This window comes from Syngnathus typhle, linkage group LG22 (genome assembly GCF_033458585.1).
Source record: "Syngnathus typhle isolate RoL2023-S1 ecotype Sweden linkage group LG22, RoL_Styp_1.0, whole genome shotgun sequence".
NCBI lineage: Eukaryota > Metazoa > Chordata > Actinopteri > Syngnathiformes > Syngnathidae > Syngnathus > Syngnathus typhle.
In genome coordinates, this window is record NC_083759.1 from 5,828,778 (window position 1) to 5,845,835 (window position 17,058).

The window sequence follows — 17,058 nt, forward strand, 5'->3', positions numbered from 1 at the left end:
CTTGTAAGTCGTAAAATGTTGCACTGTCGCAAACGTGACAGAAGTAACAATGAGAGCGCCACTGCCCCCTGCTGTAGTAAACGCGCAATTACACTTTATTCTAGTACTGCCAAAAAAAAAAGCCTGTTCCCCAGGGTCACACGCGCCCCCCCAGGAATAGCACCGTGCCCCCCTTGGGGGGCGCGCCCCACTATTTGAGAAGCACTGCATTATATTAATAAGATATCAAAATATGTCTGTTGACATCTGATGTGTTTGAATGCAAAAAAATATCCGTGATCAGCTTTATATGACAAAAGAAATGTAGTTCACTTGTGGTTGTTTTGATATCATTTATTAAAAAAAAGGAAACTCAGCAATAAGATTTTTTTTTACATAATCATCAAGGATTTTTATTATCGTAGTCTCTTTCATCAGTTTCAGCATCATTACAGAAAATGTTTATAGTACAGCGTTGTTCAATGTCTCCTCATTGCTTAACAATAATAATAATAATTAATAATAATAACTTCCTTAGGAGTGCTGGTCACATATCTATCTGTACAATATGGTTCGATTTATTTTCTTTAATCTGTACAATTTTGTGAAGTCGGTTAAAAAGGCCGTCAGCAATTAAAGAAGCTGCTTCTTCTCTTGCTTGTTTTTTTTTCCTTAAATAGTTGCTCAAATAAAATATATTTCCCCCGCCACCCCCAAGCTGATCCCCAGGAGGGGATTTGTGGGAGGGAGGGGTGGTGGTCAGGGTGGGAGCAAATATTTCACCTGGTCACCGCAAAATTAAGGAAGCTCCCGTGCCCTGCGCCCCCCACGCCCCCCTTTGGCTCCCCCGCCCAGGCATTTGGCACCGCGCACATAAACAAGACTCACAAGATAAACGACAAGCAAAGCTCTTTGTGAAGCCAATATGATGCATACTAACGAGAGAAAAAGTGTTACCTTGATGGGCGCTCAAAAGAGAAAAAGATCTTTATGTGCACCCCCCCCCCCACCCCTTTTCCTCCTAACTGCAGCACCATGGGAAATCTGGAGTCTTCCTCAGTATTTTTCTTCACCCCAACAAAAAAAAAAGAAAAAGAAACAGGGTATCTTCCCACTAAAGATGATAAAATTGTTTGTTTTTTTTTTCTGTCCTGGCAGGCACCTACAGCTGTCTATTAAAATGCTACTGCTATAGATAAGGTCTAGCGTTGAACACACAAAGCAATTGCAATGAAAAGAACAAAGTTGCCTTAATATAATAATGGTAAGAAGAATAATCATAATAATAAGAAGAATAATCATAATATATTACAGAATAAATCTCTTTTTATAATTAGATTTTTTTTCTCCATTAAAAGTTATATTTTCTTCCTTTGAAATACTATAATCTTCTTGAAATCAATGTTTTCTTATACAGTAATATCTAGGCTGTGATCGAGATGTCGACTATACCTCAATGTTCCCCAAATCAACAAAAACTAGCTGTGCCGTTGCATATTACAGAATAGTCAGTCGATGATATGTGGACATGCACCGCGAAACCGCCCGTCGCTAGAAACGACGGCCGGCCTCAGTCCCCCGCCACCCAAACCCCCCTCCCCCCGCCGCCACGACATCATAGCCGGCCGATGACCATGACGTCCACCACTTCGCCTTTGTGCAGCTCCACGTATTGCTCGGTTTTGGGAGGTAGCATCAGGAGCCCGTTGGCACTGCGCATGCTCATCAGTCTGCTGCTTACCTGGTTCCCTGCAAGGAAGCACATTCAAATGAACTTCTACCACGTCCGTGTGACGTCTGCTGTTACCTGTGCTCTGTGCCCACGGCAAAGGCTCCTGGTGATGCCACGTCAGGATGCAGCGGTGGTATTCGGGGCGAGGATCCAATTTCACATCACAAGATAACTGGCAAAAAAACCCAAAAAAAGTGCCATCTGTTTGCAAAATCACGGCCACGCTCCAAGCGTGCTTACCCTCGCTTTGATGATAGTCGGCCTTGGGTCCAAAATACCCTGCATCTTCCTCAAGGCAGGGATGACAAAAAGATTACAGGTGACGACAGCGGATACGGGGTTTCCTAGGACAGAAGGCCGCGTGGAAAAATGGACAGCGAAAGGGGGATAGGGGGGGGAGATAGTATATGAAGACCACCTCCTCGTAAAAGCGGCGTAAATCAAGTCTTTCTCTCAACTTCACACACTACCTGGGAGGGCAAAGATGAGTTTGCGAGCACCGTCGATATCCAACGTGGCAAATGTGGTTGGGAGCCTGTAGAAGGGGGGGAAAAAAAAAAACCATTAAGTCTGTCAGTCCACCACAATCAACATGTTACAGAAGCTGCCGGTTACCCTGGTTTCATGAAGACCCGACCAAAATGGATCTGAGCATGAAGATCTATATCCAGCACCTGCTTAAGGTAGTCCTGCAAATCAACACATCATTCCCAAAGTAAACAAATTAAAGCTGCAGTATTCATTTCCCACCACAAGGTGTCAGTAGAACACAGCATGAGCTCTGAGTGAATTGATACCTTCTCTCCCATGGATACTCCGCCTGAGGTGATGATGACATCAGCACGGCTGATGCCTTCATTCAAAGCATTGAGAAGGTCATCGGGGCTGTGGGATTGCACACGGTGTCGAATAGCAACTCACAGAAGGAAAACCCAATACAAAAGTGTCGATGGTGAGAAAAAGAGAGAAATAGACGTATACTTGTCTCCCACAATGCCCAGATTGATGGTTGGGTAGCCATGTTCCTGGATGGTGGCCAGCAGGGTGGAGCGATTGCTGTCCCTGATCTTCCCAGGATGGAGGTCATCCTCTGGGTTCAGTAGCTGCATAAGGAGAAAAGAAAACTGGTGGCTGTAAAGTCAACTCAGCTCAACCAAATTTATCATCACCTACCTCATTTCCTGTGGACATGACGGCCACCACAGGGAACTTCTGAACCTCCACCTCTGTGACTCCCACGGTGGCCAGGAGGCCGATCTCAGAGGGGCCCATGTGGGTGCCCTTGGCCAGCACACACTCGCCACGCTTGATGTCATGACCGATAGGCCTGATGGAACACACAAAACGAAAAAATGAAACAATTAGTGATGTCGTTAGAGTTTGTTCCACAAGGGGTCGCCAGAGAGTCAAAAACAAAAACCGACAAAACTGCCGCTGTCCTTTTTTAAATGGAAATTAATTTCCGGGAACTAACCTGATGTCCTGGCCTGGCCGAGCCTGGACCAGAATTCGTACTTCCAGCTCCTCTGTGCCCTGAAAGACAAACTAGTTGACAGAAGTATTTTATAACTAATATATGTCTGCATTTCTACATCGGTTTATTGTAATACAATGACCGCTGCAGCCATGTTTGCAGCTTTCAAGGTAAGCTAACATTAGCATGTGTAGAACTGGCTGAGGTTGCCATCCCATTCCATTCGAGTCAGACTTACATCTTCGGACTCGCGGAGGAGCTCGGTGTCTTCCACCTGAACGACGGCGTCGGCCCCGCAGGGGATGGGAGCGCCGGTTGTCACCCTCATCACCTGGCCAGGCATCACGGTGTGGGTGGGCTGCACGGAGAGACACAAAAATATGAGCAAGTCATTCTGAATTACATATCATAGGGGGAAAAAAATAATACTTGAGGTGATGAACAAAAAGTGTTTTAATATACAGGTGGGTGCTTTGGAGATGCTAACAAGTGGTGCTACGTGCAGACCTGCTCGCCTGCTTGGGACTCCCCGATGATGAAGCGGTCGCCCGGGCCGTCCGCGGCTAAAACGGTGAGAAAAATAGTATCAATCAAGTGCGTGTTCCAGACCAGCAGTGTGGGAGGGTGTAATTTGGTTGAGTCATTGTATTTCAGTGGGCTAGAGAATGAACAATCAAGAGGACAGAGAATGTGAGTTGACTCAATTATATATCTTGTAGAACGGTAATCTTTTTGGATTGTGTTATCTAACCTGATTGTGGAATGCATTTCTTTTTTTTTTTTTTGAAGGTATGAAATCCAGCCTGAGGTGCTCAGACACAGTTTTGTTCCTTCTCCCGTCCCCATCCAAGAACTAAAAATATGAATGCCCATGCGGGCCCTCAGGACAGATGCATAAAAGACAGGAAGACCTGTTGCGTACATCTCTACCTACTGACAGCAGATGTTTCTTTTTTTTTTTTTTTTTTTTTAAAGGTGCCCAAAGCTAACAAGCTGCTGCCCCTGCTCGCCATGTAGTCCGATTCCTTGTCGCTTCGTTAGAAACCCGACACTGAAACGTCTACGGGAATTGAATGGAAAACACCTCGAATGAAGTTGAAGCAAATTTTGGAGTGGTCAGGAATGACGTGCGTTACCTCTCACAGCATAGCCATCCTTGACAGAGGCAGGGAAGGGTGGCAGGTTGTCTTTGGCATAAATGTCCTGAGCTAGGACTCGACCCATCCCGTCTGTCAACGACAACAACAACCAAAACAGAGAAAAACGCTTTTTCAAAGACGTTTTTTGTTTATTATTTCGCAGGCTTTGTTTTGAAACGCATTTGAGAGCATCATTAGTTACTTGCAGAATAATTTCTGTTTTTGGACCATTGTTTGCGTCTCACTTGGCCGAAATCGAACAACCCAAATTTTGTGCTGTCAATTGAAGCTATTGTAATTATTATATGACGCGAACATAGTCTCACTCACACTAACGCACACGACATTGCACAGCCATCCAAGCAGGGTAGCTGCTCCAGCTGTTGCCTGTCTAAATATTTCATCGCTCAAATCCCATCGTCCTCGCTGCGGTGTCGCCTCGCCAGCTGTGCTCCTGCAAATCCAGCACATAACCCGCTCCCACCCCCCACCCCACCTCCTAAAAACACAAAACCCTAATGTATACTTGGCGGGGGCAATAAACCTTACATGGTGTGATTTCATCATTTAAACACTGTATGCACAGACCTATAAACAAATATATTTAAAATAATAAAGAAAAAAAAGTAAATAAATAAACCCCTCTAAATAAATAAATAAATAGATGTATGGTTATGAACTGATTGCAATGTGGAAAACAAAACTGCACTTTTTTTTTTTTTTTGGTGCTCACCTCTGTAATTGATGATCTCAGTGCCAAGGACGGCGGTCATCTCCAGCACAGTGATGAAGGCCTTGTCCATGGAAGTGAGGGGGAAAGGGGACATGCGATGTCTCCGGGCCACCTTGGTAATGTCTACAGCACTGTGACCTGAAATGAATTAAGTGTGACATCACTTTTGACCTCTGACCCCCATCTGATTTCCACCATCCAGAAATTAGGTAGGCCTGTATTGATTATAATGTGTTGCACTCATTCATATCTGGATGAGGTTTGGAGGCACTTGATAGCATCCATGTTTGTCTAATAATATCTCTCTAATGATAGCAAAGGTAAAGAAAAAAAAATAGAACAAAGAACGTGGAACTAATACGTAATCTGCTCTTTCTTCTCGTTCTCCTTCCTCCCGCTTTCTCTCCTCCTCGCTGCCTCACAGCGACGAATCGGCGTAACGCTTTGATTTGCCTTGACCCAATTTCTTGCCTTTAAACATACACTTACGCTTCGGCAGCGCATTCCGCCGCTCAACACGAGGCTTAACAACCTCCTGGCAAAACATCACATAGGCAAGAGAGAGAGACAGAGAGAGCGCGAGAGAGACGCACGCGTAAAGGCGGCGTAACAAACCCACAAAATTACACGTTGCTTGTCACATCACAAACGCAAATAAAAGCCCTATAGTGTGTACACGCACGCGGTGATAAAAAGCAACATGTTCTCCCGAGCGATTTTGATCTTGAGATCCAAGGGACCTGCAGTGATCATGTTGGGACTTGCTTTCAAGTGGAGAGGCTATCATTTAACAGCCTGGAAGTATTTCCAATAATGTTCCGTATGTAAATTTGGAGAGAACGAGCCGCAGAGCGATGGGATGCACAAACGAGCGACAGCAAAACATTGGCACTCACTTGATCTTAGGATATTCTCTTTGCTGCTGCATCGCGACTGCACCTAGAGATTGGGAGGGGGGGGGGGGGGGGGACACAGAGGACACAAGGAGAAAGAGAGGGAGAGCAGTGGAAATTGGAGATAAACAGTGGTGCTATTTTGACATGCTTGAGGTAACAAATAAAAAAAAATAAAAAAAGGCCCGGCATAATACACTACGCCCTTTGTCCTGCAGTGCGCCGCATCATCCATCTTTATCCTTGTGGGCAAATGCGCTCATGATATGTGACAATGCGATCAGATGGCACTTTGAGGACTAGGAGGACAAAAGGCAGCAACCTGCGTGATAATAATTGGATGACAGTCGTTACAAGTGCTTAAGCGTGACATGAAAATGTGGCGTTGAGTTTAGTTGGAGGCTACGTGATTTTTATCTAAAACGCTGTTTAAATGTTTAAAAAAAAATGTGTTGCCTTTGATATTGCTCCTCATTTAATTGTGAACTGATGAGCACTTGGTTGCTAACCAAAACAGCAGCACCTATGGGTGTATCTTTAACAATTAGCATCCTAATTGACTGGGGGGGAAAAAAATAAAAAAATAAAAATCCACTTACCATAGGATGTTTTTGAATACACAATTCCAGCAACATTCAGCTGCCACAAAGCACTTCAGCTTCATTTTGTGGGTAGCCTCAGCACTTTTACAAGATTTTAATGGCTAATCAAATTATACCCATTATCAGTTTAACATAGTAGAACTTTAGGGAAATTTATACTAAATTAATCAGATTTTTTTTTTTTACATTGAATTTACTCAATTATATTTTTGTAAAAATTGAGTAAATTCACCACAATTTTTTAAAAATTCTCTTCAGTGATGACTTTTTCTTTGATTCAGTTTAACTGACGTCTTCTCACCCCTCATTGCCTATCGCTCTCATCTTAGCGCCGATGTAAAACCTCCCCGGAGTGACATCAACCGTATGAGTCAGACAGTGAAGTAAGTGTGTGGTGTGTTTTGTTCAACTAGGTAAAAACAACCCTTTACCACCATTAAACTGGGCACCAAAGAGCCAAGGTGAGTGGGCGGGAGGATGGTTGGGATGAGACGGGGGGGGGGGGGGTTAATGAGAGGTCATGGATAGACGCAGACACTGTAGGACCCGGTCGGGTGACGGGATGACATGGCCCTACAGCCCGTAGACAGCTTCAGAAATAAAGGAACACAAACAGGAAGCACACACTGGACAGACTTTGGCTAAACTACAGAGCCCAGACATTGCGAGAAAAGAGGAAGAAACAAAGACTACTAGAGCGGCCTGATGGCATCTACTTGACAGACATCCAACACACCAGACATTGCTAGTGGAAGCAGACTCATGTTAACCGCCGACACAAATGGATGAAGCCGACAAAGAAGACGGACAGACTTTGCATGGAGGGAAAAAGAAACAACAGATTTGAGAAGGAGGAGGATGAGAGGGAAAGCAAAAGAAAAAAAAAGAGAGAGATAGAGAGAGAGCGAGAGAGAGAGAAAAAAAAGGGTGGGGCGTTTGTTTTGTGCGCTCCTCGCAGGAGGGTGAGGCAAAGGGCAGCGGGGCGGGTGGGGGCGGGATAGTTACTCGAGAGCTGAAGGTCCTCCTGCGATCATCTTTAAGCCCCTCCAACCTACACTGGAGCTAGTGGAGATAAAGCATCGAATCACAGGCATCAGTGCATCTGTCCCGGCAACCGCAACACCACGCACGCACACACACACACGCACACGCACACACACACACTGAGTAACAGACAGACAGACGGGACAACCCCATTAATAATTTGTCTGAACCTCCCAAACTGTGATTTCCAGTCTTTGGTATTTACGAAACTGTCTACACTGACATACAGAAATGTTAGCTTAATACTGTTTTTTTTTTTTTTTGCTCTATGTGATTAAAAAAATGGACATATTTGAAGTCACACAAGCACAGCCTGTAAGCGTGAGGAGATGGGGGAAGGATTTAGGGGGGGGGGGGGGGGAGCTAAAAACAGAAATAAGCAACACACATAAGAAGCACGATTGTCATCAGGAACAGACTCACGATATGAGATCTACCCTAGCAAGCCACTTCATACATAGTGTCGATCCTGGAGTACGGCAAGAAACCTCAGTGCGCGAGTGATGAGATGAACAAACAAAAAAAAGATGGCAGACTCCACCCTCAGAGAGTCGCCAAAAGGGGGCGACAGTTTGACCATGAACACAGTGGCCGGATATGATGTGGTGTGGTAAAGATATGAGAGAGGATGGGGGGAAAAAGCAACAGGCAAGTCCCTCAACCTATCAGCCTCAATCATTACCGCAGGAAAGCGAAAAACTTTGGGCCCCGTCCCTCCCTTCTCATGTGATTCGAGGGGCCCCTTTAGATTTGCCCTTTCCAGCCTCCTCGTAGAATACAAAACAGCGAGCGTGGCCAGGTCAGCGGCACAGAAATCGAAATCATAACCATCCGAGTGAGGAGACGCTGCAGGAAATGATGAGATGTAACCGCCGGCTTGCTAAGCTCAGCACAAAATTAAAGGGGGCTGCCGAACAAATTATGCAAAAAAAAAAAGGGGGGGGGGGATTTAGATGTCGGCTCGCGTGTGACCATTCGGGAAGTGCTCTCTCGCCTCCAGTGATGATGCGAGAGGGAGAGCGACGGAGCCATGGGAGGACACAACGTGTGTAGTGAGAACAATCTGCGGCCAAGTTGTCCTCCACGGGCGTTTAGGAGGCAAGCCCGGGAGGGGAAACAACTCAAACTAAACGACAGGGCAGAAGAGATACTCATCATCAAAGAATGGTGATGGGGGGTGAATGAGAGTAAATGTGAGTAGAGAAAAACTATGTGGACAAAATGATTCGGTATAAAGGTAGTGATAAATATGACCAATAAAGCGGAGTCCAAAAAAATCATTTGGATTCCAACAGCAGAAAAATAACATTGACCCAACATACTTTTGTCCACGTAGTGTATTTTTAATGACAGGCCGTGTTTTTGGCCAGGTGGAGATGCACATGACACCTATGGGAAAAAAAAAAAACATCGACACAAAGGGCTGTCATTTTTGAACTTTTTGTTCCTGTGCCATGTGTATCACCAGTGACAACACACACTTCCAACTCTCTCCAATTAAACCTGGTCTTAACGTGCACGTCTGGATGGGGAAAACTCAATTGTAGCATCTCCACGGCACATGTTAAAAGCAGGTTTAAGTAGCGTAAACCTTGTAAAACGACGTGAACAGGCCATAGAGACATCTTGAATAAATAAAAAAAATAAAATAATAGAAAATTATTCACAAGAAATCAATAACCTCCAATTTGTAAGTGAACTTACAAATTCAGCAGGAGATCAAATAATCAACCCCCCTCCCCCCGAGATGTAAAATGCTGCATCAGTGTGTGTTATGAGCGTGCTACGTGGGATGCCGGTGGCCTGCATGCCGACAGATCGGATAAGAGGTTGGTAGAAGGTTAACGGGTTTACCTGGTCCAAGGTAGAGTACCTTGACTTGAGCGTGATGACCTCATCCAGGTGAGCCCTGAATTCTCTCCGTGAGGCCTGGGGGAAGCCACAGGATAGTCACTCACCTTCACACCCACCGACACAAACACGCACACGGACGAGCAGGGAACGAGCGTGCATGACCCTTTGCTTTGGCGACATCTAGTCGAATAAAGTTGAACCCAATCAAAATCTACAACACCAAACGAGACCTCAGTTCAGTAGCCTCAACAAAACGAATACAGTAGATCCAAAGTGGTGTGACTCCCAACCCAACACAAACTGACACACGAAAAACCTCGTAGCATGTTACAAATTCCATTTTATGTCCCAGTGAGTATCCAAACAAATCAATTTTGGCATCACCTATTATTTCTAGCTCAACACACACTGCCTTGGAAGCCAAAGTAATTAAATTCTTAAGCCAAATGTATCTAGACTCTTATTATCACACGGCTACAGAAAATCAATGCGTTGTGATAGCTGATTTGAAAAGTGTTAGCGCGGTCATGCCTTTATCAGCTATGGATCACAATGACCGAGCGGGCTTGGGGCCAACGCGATACGCACGGACGAGTCCGCCGAGCACCGAGCTGTTCTTTGGCATTGACAGATTGCCGTATGCACGCATAACAAAGTCACTTTGGTCGAGCAAACATTCAAACATCATCCAAATTCATTCTTCATATGTTGTGAACAGGCAGTCCTCGATTTACAACTGACTAGATCCCCATTGAAGGCCCAAAAATACATCACGCCGAGTTCACCGAGAGGCATTCTCAACTTGGGTCGTAAACCAAGGACCTCCTGAATTAGTTAGAAGATGTGAAAGTGTGTACAGCAAGGCAAGTTAGGTGGTACCAGAAAGAAGCCGGAGGGACATTTTCACACTGTCTACACACAAAAACGCAAAAAGAAAGGAACAGTCCAAATCATGGCACGTAAACAAACAAGCAGGACAACACACAACTGCAGACTAAAGGAGGGAGAGGGAAAAAAATATCATGCCAGGCAGATGATGAAGCCCCGTAAGCATGCATCCGAACACATGCAGGAGTACCTCAGCAATGCTTAGGGTGGATGAACAGGAGGGGAGCCGCGCCTGGTGCGACACAAAAAAAGGAAGGAGAAGAGAAAGAGGGTTAACGGACTCAAAGCAGGCGGGGACGGAAGCAGACAGAGACTGATGGGTGCGGTGAGGACAGCGACCCCGTTTTTCAGGAGGGGGAGGGGGGTCACCGTGTGACTGTCTCAGATGGGCCAAGGCAGCCAAGGGTGACATCGACAGGACAGAACAGGAGATAGGATAAAGGTGGTCAGGTCAGGACAGCAGGTAGGAGCGGGGAAACGGGTCGCAACAGGTTTCGTATCCAATTCCCACGAGCCTTGTTTTGTTCTGTTTTAAATATCGCCGGACAGCTTTAACGCTCCGATCGCCATTTGGTGACAGATTGTACGTTCGTGACAGGTGCTAAGTGACATCTAAACACGGCCTCATAAAGCACATTCCTCAAAACCTGACATATTCTTGGCACATCCGTGAGGAAATACCTCATTTCTTTCCAGCAAAAAAAAATAAAATAGCTGGCGCAGACGGCAAGCTCATTTTGAATTATAACCAAAGCAATTAGTCAAAGCCAACGCTTTCATTATGACAGTAGAATTTTAGATGATATAACAAATTACTTTCATAAAAAAAAGAGATAAGAATCGCGCCCTCTTAAATTAAAATACTTGGAATAGTCAAGTTGGCCCAGTCATCTTTAGATTACTTGACATTCATCAAGAAAACCTTATTTTTTTTAGCTTTTTCTCAAAAAATAAACAACAGCAAAATCAGACTTGAGTCTCACATATTTGGCAGAGCTCAGTGGAGCAGCTGCAGGTAAGCCCAGCAAACCAATAAGCAAAGCTGACCAAGCACAAGCTCTTCATCCTCCGGCACCTTGATTCATCACGGCTCTCCCATGGCCGTCCGTCTCCACGTCCCGACATATTAGAGGGGAGTTAGAAAATAGAAATTAATGAGCTCCTGAGTGACTTTGCCAGCGTTGGCAGAGAGTAGGAGCGAACACAGCACATTTGACAGCCATTTGCCATCACGGCCCACATGCCCGATGAGCATGCTCCATCCAGCTGGTCAGACGTTCCTCTTTCATTTCCTCTCTGTCCCTCCAGCGCCTCGTTCCTTTTCTTCTTCACCGCTCGCTCTTCATACTTCCTCCCGTTCTCTCTCCATCATGCTTCCGGCGTTAGCTTTAGCCGTTTCAGCGTGAGTAATATTGCACGCACACATACGTGTGGTCCCCTTTTATGCAAAGATACCAAAACATTCTGACATTGAACAATAAATAAGATATTGGGTCACCTTTGTAAGAAAACACAAAGTCTTTGAAGTGCACACACATTTGCACTCTTAGCCCAGAGCAAGTTGACCCAAATAATCTTTTCCAGTATTTTCTCTTGGAGAAAATGTGAATTATTGCGCAATTATATTATACTTTATATATACATATATATCCATCCATCTATTTTCTAAACCGCTTAGTCCCCACGGGGGCCACGGGTGTGCTGGAGCCTATCCCAGCCGTCATCGGGCAGTAGGCGGGGGACACCCTGAACCGGTTGCCAGCCAATCGCAGGGCACACAGAGACACATAACGATTTGCACTTGCACTCACACCTTGGGACAATTTGGAGTCTTCAATCGGCCTACCAAACATGTTTTTGGGATGTGGGAGGAAACCGGAGTGCCCGGAGAAAAGCCACGCGGGCCCGGGGAGAACATGCAAACTCCACACACAGGAATCGAACCCGCACCCTCCTAACTGTGAGACGGACGTGCTACCCAGTGCGTCACTGACTCGCCATATATATATATATATATGTTTTAATTTATTTTATTATTTTATTTCTATTTCTATATATATTTTTTTTAGATTATATTTTTATATTTTTATTTTTATACGTTCCCTCCACAAGAAAACACAACATGTGTTCTCCTTTAAAAAAAAATCAAGTTTCCTTTCATGCCAAAGATAATAGGTAAGCAGAGCTGCAATGAGTTTTATTAAATAGCGTCAACTCTATGACAACACAGATTTTTTTTTTTTTTTTTTAAATGCCGGTGAGCCGAAGCTTCCTGGACTGGTTCCCACAACACTGACATTCACATTACTGCCAACTTGTTCTATAATTAACCTAACACGCATGATTGGCTCCGAGTTGGCGTGATGTTGCTGATGCATTCGCTGCCCGGTAACACAAACCAATAGAGCGACATGAGATGGACGCAAAATAAAAGATCATCATCTTCATCCCGCAGCCTCTTGCCTGCAGTTTGCTTCATGGTCACATTAGCTGATTACTCAACCTCCTACCTCTGACTCAGGGCCTGCAAACATCAACCCCCCCCACCCCATCAGCATCACAACCATTTAGACACATGACATCTGAAGCCCCCAAATTTGTCTTCCTAACTAAACTTCTTGTCTACAAAATGCACCACTAGCACACGCAACACACAAAAACTTGTTCCGACGCTACGCAGCAAGAAAAACACCACTTACCATCTTTTGCCCGGAGTGGAGACAGAATGAGAGAATGAGCTCAGTGGTGACACACACGCGCCAGGACGACGCGCGGCTGCTTTACAGCGAGAGGGTGAGTGCGCATGGCTGAGCGAGGGATGGTGGAGAGAGAGAGGCGAGAGAGAGAGAGAGAGGGCGAGCAAAAACGTGCAAGAGGGCAAAAAAGCTAGTGAGGGAAAATCGCAAATGTGGCTTTGTCTCCCTATGTGATGCAAAACAGTAAGAGGTGACTCAGGCTCTACTTCCATCATGGCTGCCATCACTCTCCCCTAGCTTATCTCCTTCCTTCCCTGGTCCTCTCTACGTCGTTAACTCTCAACCGCGTTCTCTCGCTTCTTCTCGCTCGTAAATCCTCTCCACCTCCAGCGGGCCGGGAGACGAGCGAGGCGCTTTATGGGGCCGGCGGTAACGACAACAACCCACACGCTTGGAGATCAATACCGTCAGGCCAAAAACAAACGTGATATTATTTCAACAACAACAAAAAAAAGATATTGAAGCCGTTTATGATTGTCGTGATTGTCAACAACTGAGTTAAAATTCAAATCCTAGCTGAAAGATGCGTGTCACATTACTCTTTTACACTCACATGAATATTTATTTTGAACAAGTAGCACTAAAAGCGCCGAGGAATCATCTTCCATAAAAATTACAAGAGACATATGCAGAAGCGCTGAGTGGATTGGCGATTTGTTTACAAGAAAAAAGGAAAAAAAAAAAGAGGACATTGCGAGTTCATGAGGACATCCGATGCAACAAGATCCGACCCGCTAGTTGAGAATCACAGTATTAGCAGGAATTCAAGGGATTCCGTGAATTTATCAGCAAGTTATTAAAGCGGTTAGATATTTTCATTTATGGCAACTAAAGTGATTTTAAAATGGTTCTAAAAATGTCAAACCATCCCAAATTCAAAAGCTCTCCTCCCTCATATGCTTCATTAATCCAAACTCACCATTACATAACTGTGTTAAATGCTAACAAGAGTGGAAAAGAAAAAACACATTCAACCCTCCGACGATGCGACGAAGAAAAAAAACAAACAGTTTTACTGTTTTTTTGTCCGCCCCTCTATTTGCATTTTTTGGGCATAGCTTTGTGCTTAGATATTAATAGGCTTCACGTAGAAGTTACATAACAAAAATGGCACATGTTGCCGTGTTACCTAGCTTGACCCCTAGTTTGACCTTTGCGGATTTGGAACACGACGCTTCATCTCGAAAAAAACGCACGCAGCTCAAGGTGGCGTACCAAACGCATCATCAAACAACAAAAAAGCTTCTCTGGGTCTCTGGGGACGACAAACTGTCAACAACATCACCAGCAGCTTGCAATGTTGGAATTTTCCAAGCAACATATGTCAAGCTTGTTGCGGTGATTAAAAAGAAAGAAAAAAAAAAAGAAGCTAGGAGCGATACCTCCAAAAGCCTTTTGGCTGTCTGTGTGTTGTCAAACAAGCACTGAGCCACACGCACGCACATTTTGTCACAAGCTGAGTACAGAGCTGACGTGTGATTGTTCCATGTCCTACAGGCAAGCTAAAAATGGAATCTGCAGAATATATTTCACCTCTTGCCCCAATTACAGTGAAGATTTTAAAAACACTTAAAAAAAGAGAGAGTGATCCCTCTCCTTGCTGCCTTCTCACAGCCTTCCTCTACTATCATCTCATCCTCTGGTTCCCATGGCAACCCCCCTCTTCCATTCCCATAGCACCCGCCTGCTGTCCGCCAGACACATGGCGGCGTGACACTGACACATGAGGTAACAGAGAGAGAGAGAGTGAGAGAGAGAGAGAGAAAAAGGGAATGCCCACCGCCTATTTTGTATTTATTTTTTTAAATCCTGCAGGAAAGATTTGTTTTCATTTCAACATGAACGTTTTCATTCGGAAGCTCATTAAAATCCTCTAAAAGTATGCGAGTGTGTGTTTACATACTTTGGGTGTGGGACAGGAAGCGGTCGAGAGGCGTGACGTGGCCTGGGCGCGGGGCGACTCCGAGGGCGTGGTGCTGAGGGAGGCTGTGTCTCTGGGCAACACCTGCACGCCCCGTGAGATGATGGAGTCTGGGATCTGACATCACAAGCACACACACACACATCAGAACCCATTGAAAACCATTGTGGTGATTAAAACTTGGAACCTTTTGTCTCACGGGACTTGAGTAAATGAAGACAATGACAAAATATGGATGTTCCTGCATGGGGGGGTTGGTCTTACCAACATCCATTAGTGACTGGAAATTGAGGTGGGATGTTAGCCTGACAAAAGAGCCCTAAAGCAGGTTCCTGGGCGGGATGATGGGAACGGAGAGACAGCGGATGTTACGTGTGGACAAAAACACACAGCATGCAAACACGCAATGTAGGATGAAGACAAAATGTCGGAATCCAATCTTCCAGGTGTTTGTACCTTGGCGGCGATGGATGCTGCGGTGATGTGGGAGGAGGAGCTGTCCTCGGTGGACGCCACGCCGCTGTCTTTCTTCTCTTCATCATCATCCTCGCACTGCACGCCCTTGTCCTCCGTCTGACGCCGTGGCGAACTGTTGGGCGGCGGCGAGAGAGGCGGCGGCGGCGAGGGCAAGTCCTCCAGCTCGTCCGCCGCCTCCTTAACCTTCACCACGGCGTCACGCAAGAGGTCGATGGCGTGTGGCAGCGCTGGCAGGATGAACTGAAAGCATTCCTGTCATGGATACAGCAAAATAAAAGTAGAGTAGATTCACATTATACACTTTCAGGGGTATCCATTCTTTTTATATTATATTTAATTTTTGTATTATTTCATTATAAATATAATATATTTTATTATTTAAATTATACATACGTATATATATATATATATATATATATATATATATATATACACACGTATATATATATACGTATATACGTATATATATAAACACTACCGTTCAAAAGTTTGGGGTCACAAAATTGTTTGGGTGACCCCAAACATTTGAACGGTAGTGTATATATTATTTAGATAATTATTTATAGATTATATATATAATTTCTGTGTAAAAAATCTTATAATATATATGTATACTTATATTCATAGATTATATATAATCTTATACAAATATAAGATATCATTTATAATATTTAATTCATAATATTTTATTATAATAATATTTACACTACCGTTCAAAAGTTTGGGGTCACCCAAACAATTTTGTGACCCTAAACTTTTGAACGGTAGTGTATATATATAAAAATATATATATAAAATTATCATTTTTTTCATTCTTTGCTAAACATGCATTTACGTAAAAATCTAAAGCTTGTCCATCTTTACTGTCAGCACATTTTCCCCTGTTTTCTGGTCTCACTTTTTAGTGTGTCAGTGTGCCTTTGGCTCCTCGGCTATGCTAAACGCTCCATTCTCCTCTCTCCCGAGACAAGAGCTAATGTGCGAAATTATTTATCTTCTTGTATATTTTAAGCACTGAAAAGATACATTATTAATCAAGTCAAAGCTTTCCTGTATCCACACGGCTTGCAAAACGAGTTTCCACAACATCATTTTCCCACCGACACCTTATTAGCGGTCAAGACGAATGTAACCTTGATTCAAATGTGCTGCTGTCTGAACATTTGCGAAAGAACTAAGGCGTCCTGTCTGGAACGAAGAAGGGGGAACGTCCGGACGTTCTTCCTTTCACATTTTGTGCTTTGTGCGCTACGCTGAACCTCAGTTTTGTCTCGGAGGTGAACAAACCTCGCTTGTGCTCTTAACTTGAACTAAATATTGCTAAAGAAGATGCTAATATGGCAGCAGATGAGTGAGGGAGGGAGGGAGGAGGCGGGTGAATGATTAATTAAACGCAATAGTAAAAATCAATCGGCGTGTGTGCAACGAGATGCAGACAGATGGTGCGGTCAGCGTAGTGGAGAAGATGGATGGAGGGGGAAAAAAGGAAAGAGTGGGTGGAAAGCAGCCACTCACACATACATCGGGAGACATCACAAGCAAAACACGAGCCCACACATGTGCTGT

At 44.5% G+C, this 17,058-nt stretch overlaps 1 protein-coding gene across 1 annotated transcript in view; it reads right to left on the minus strand.

The window, feature by feature from the left end:
• Positions 1-1,584: 1,584 nt before the first annotated feature.
• Positions 1,585-17,058, minus strand: part of gphnb (gephyrin b) — a 49,034-nt gene continuing 33,560 nt past the window's right edge. Inside the window, exons 9-27 of the mRNA XM_061270578.1 lie at positions 15,472-15,744; positions 14,998-15,132; positions 10,529-10,570; positions 9,451-9,525; positions 7,558-7,614; positions 5,954-5,996; positions 5,058-5,195; positions 4,322-4,414; positions 3,693-3,748; positions 3,424-3,543; positions 3,186-3,244; positions 2,885-3,038; positions 2,693-2,814; positions 2,509-2,596; positions 2,327-2,400; positions 2,182-2,246; positions 1,952-2,055; positions 1,787-1,883; positions 1,585-1,728 (exon numbers count right to left, since the gene is read on the minus strand). Of these exons, the coding sequence (XP_061126562.1) occupies positions 1,595-1,728; positions 1,787-1,883; positions 1,952-2,055; positions 2,182-2,246; positions 2,327-2,400; positions 2,509-2,596; positions 2,693-2,814; positions 2,885-3,038; positions 3,186-3,244; positions 3,424-3,543; positions 3,693-3,748; positions 4,322-4,414; positions 5,058-5,195; positions 5,954-5,996; positions 7,558-7,614; positions 9,451-9,525; positions 10,529-10,570; positions 14,998-15,132; positions 15,472-15,744 (1,929 nt within the window). The 3' untranslated portion in view covers positions 1,585-1,594. The remainder of the gene's footprint in view (positions 1,729-1,786; positions 1,884-1,951; positions 2,056-2,181; positions 2,247-2,326; positions 2,401-2,508; positions 2,597-2,692; positions 2,815-2,884; positions 3,039-3,185; positions 3,245-3,423; positions 3,544-3,692; positions 3,749-4,321; positions 4,415-5,057; positions 5,196-5,953; positions 5,997-7,557; positions 7,615-9,450; positions 9,526-10,528; positions 10,571-14,997; positions 15,133-15,471; positions 15,745-17,058) is intronic.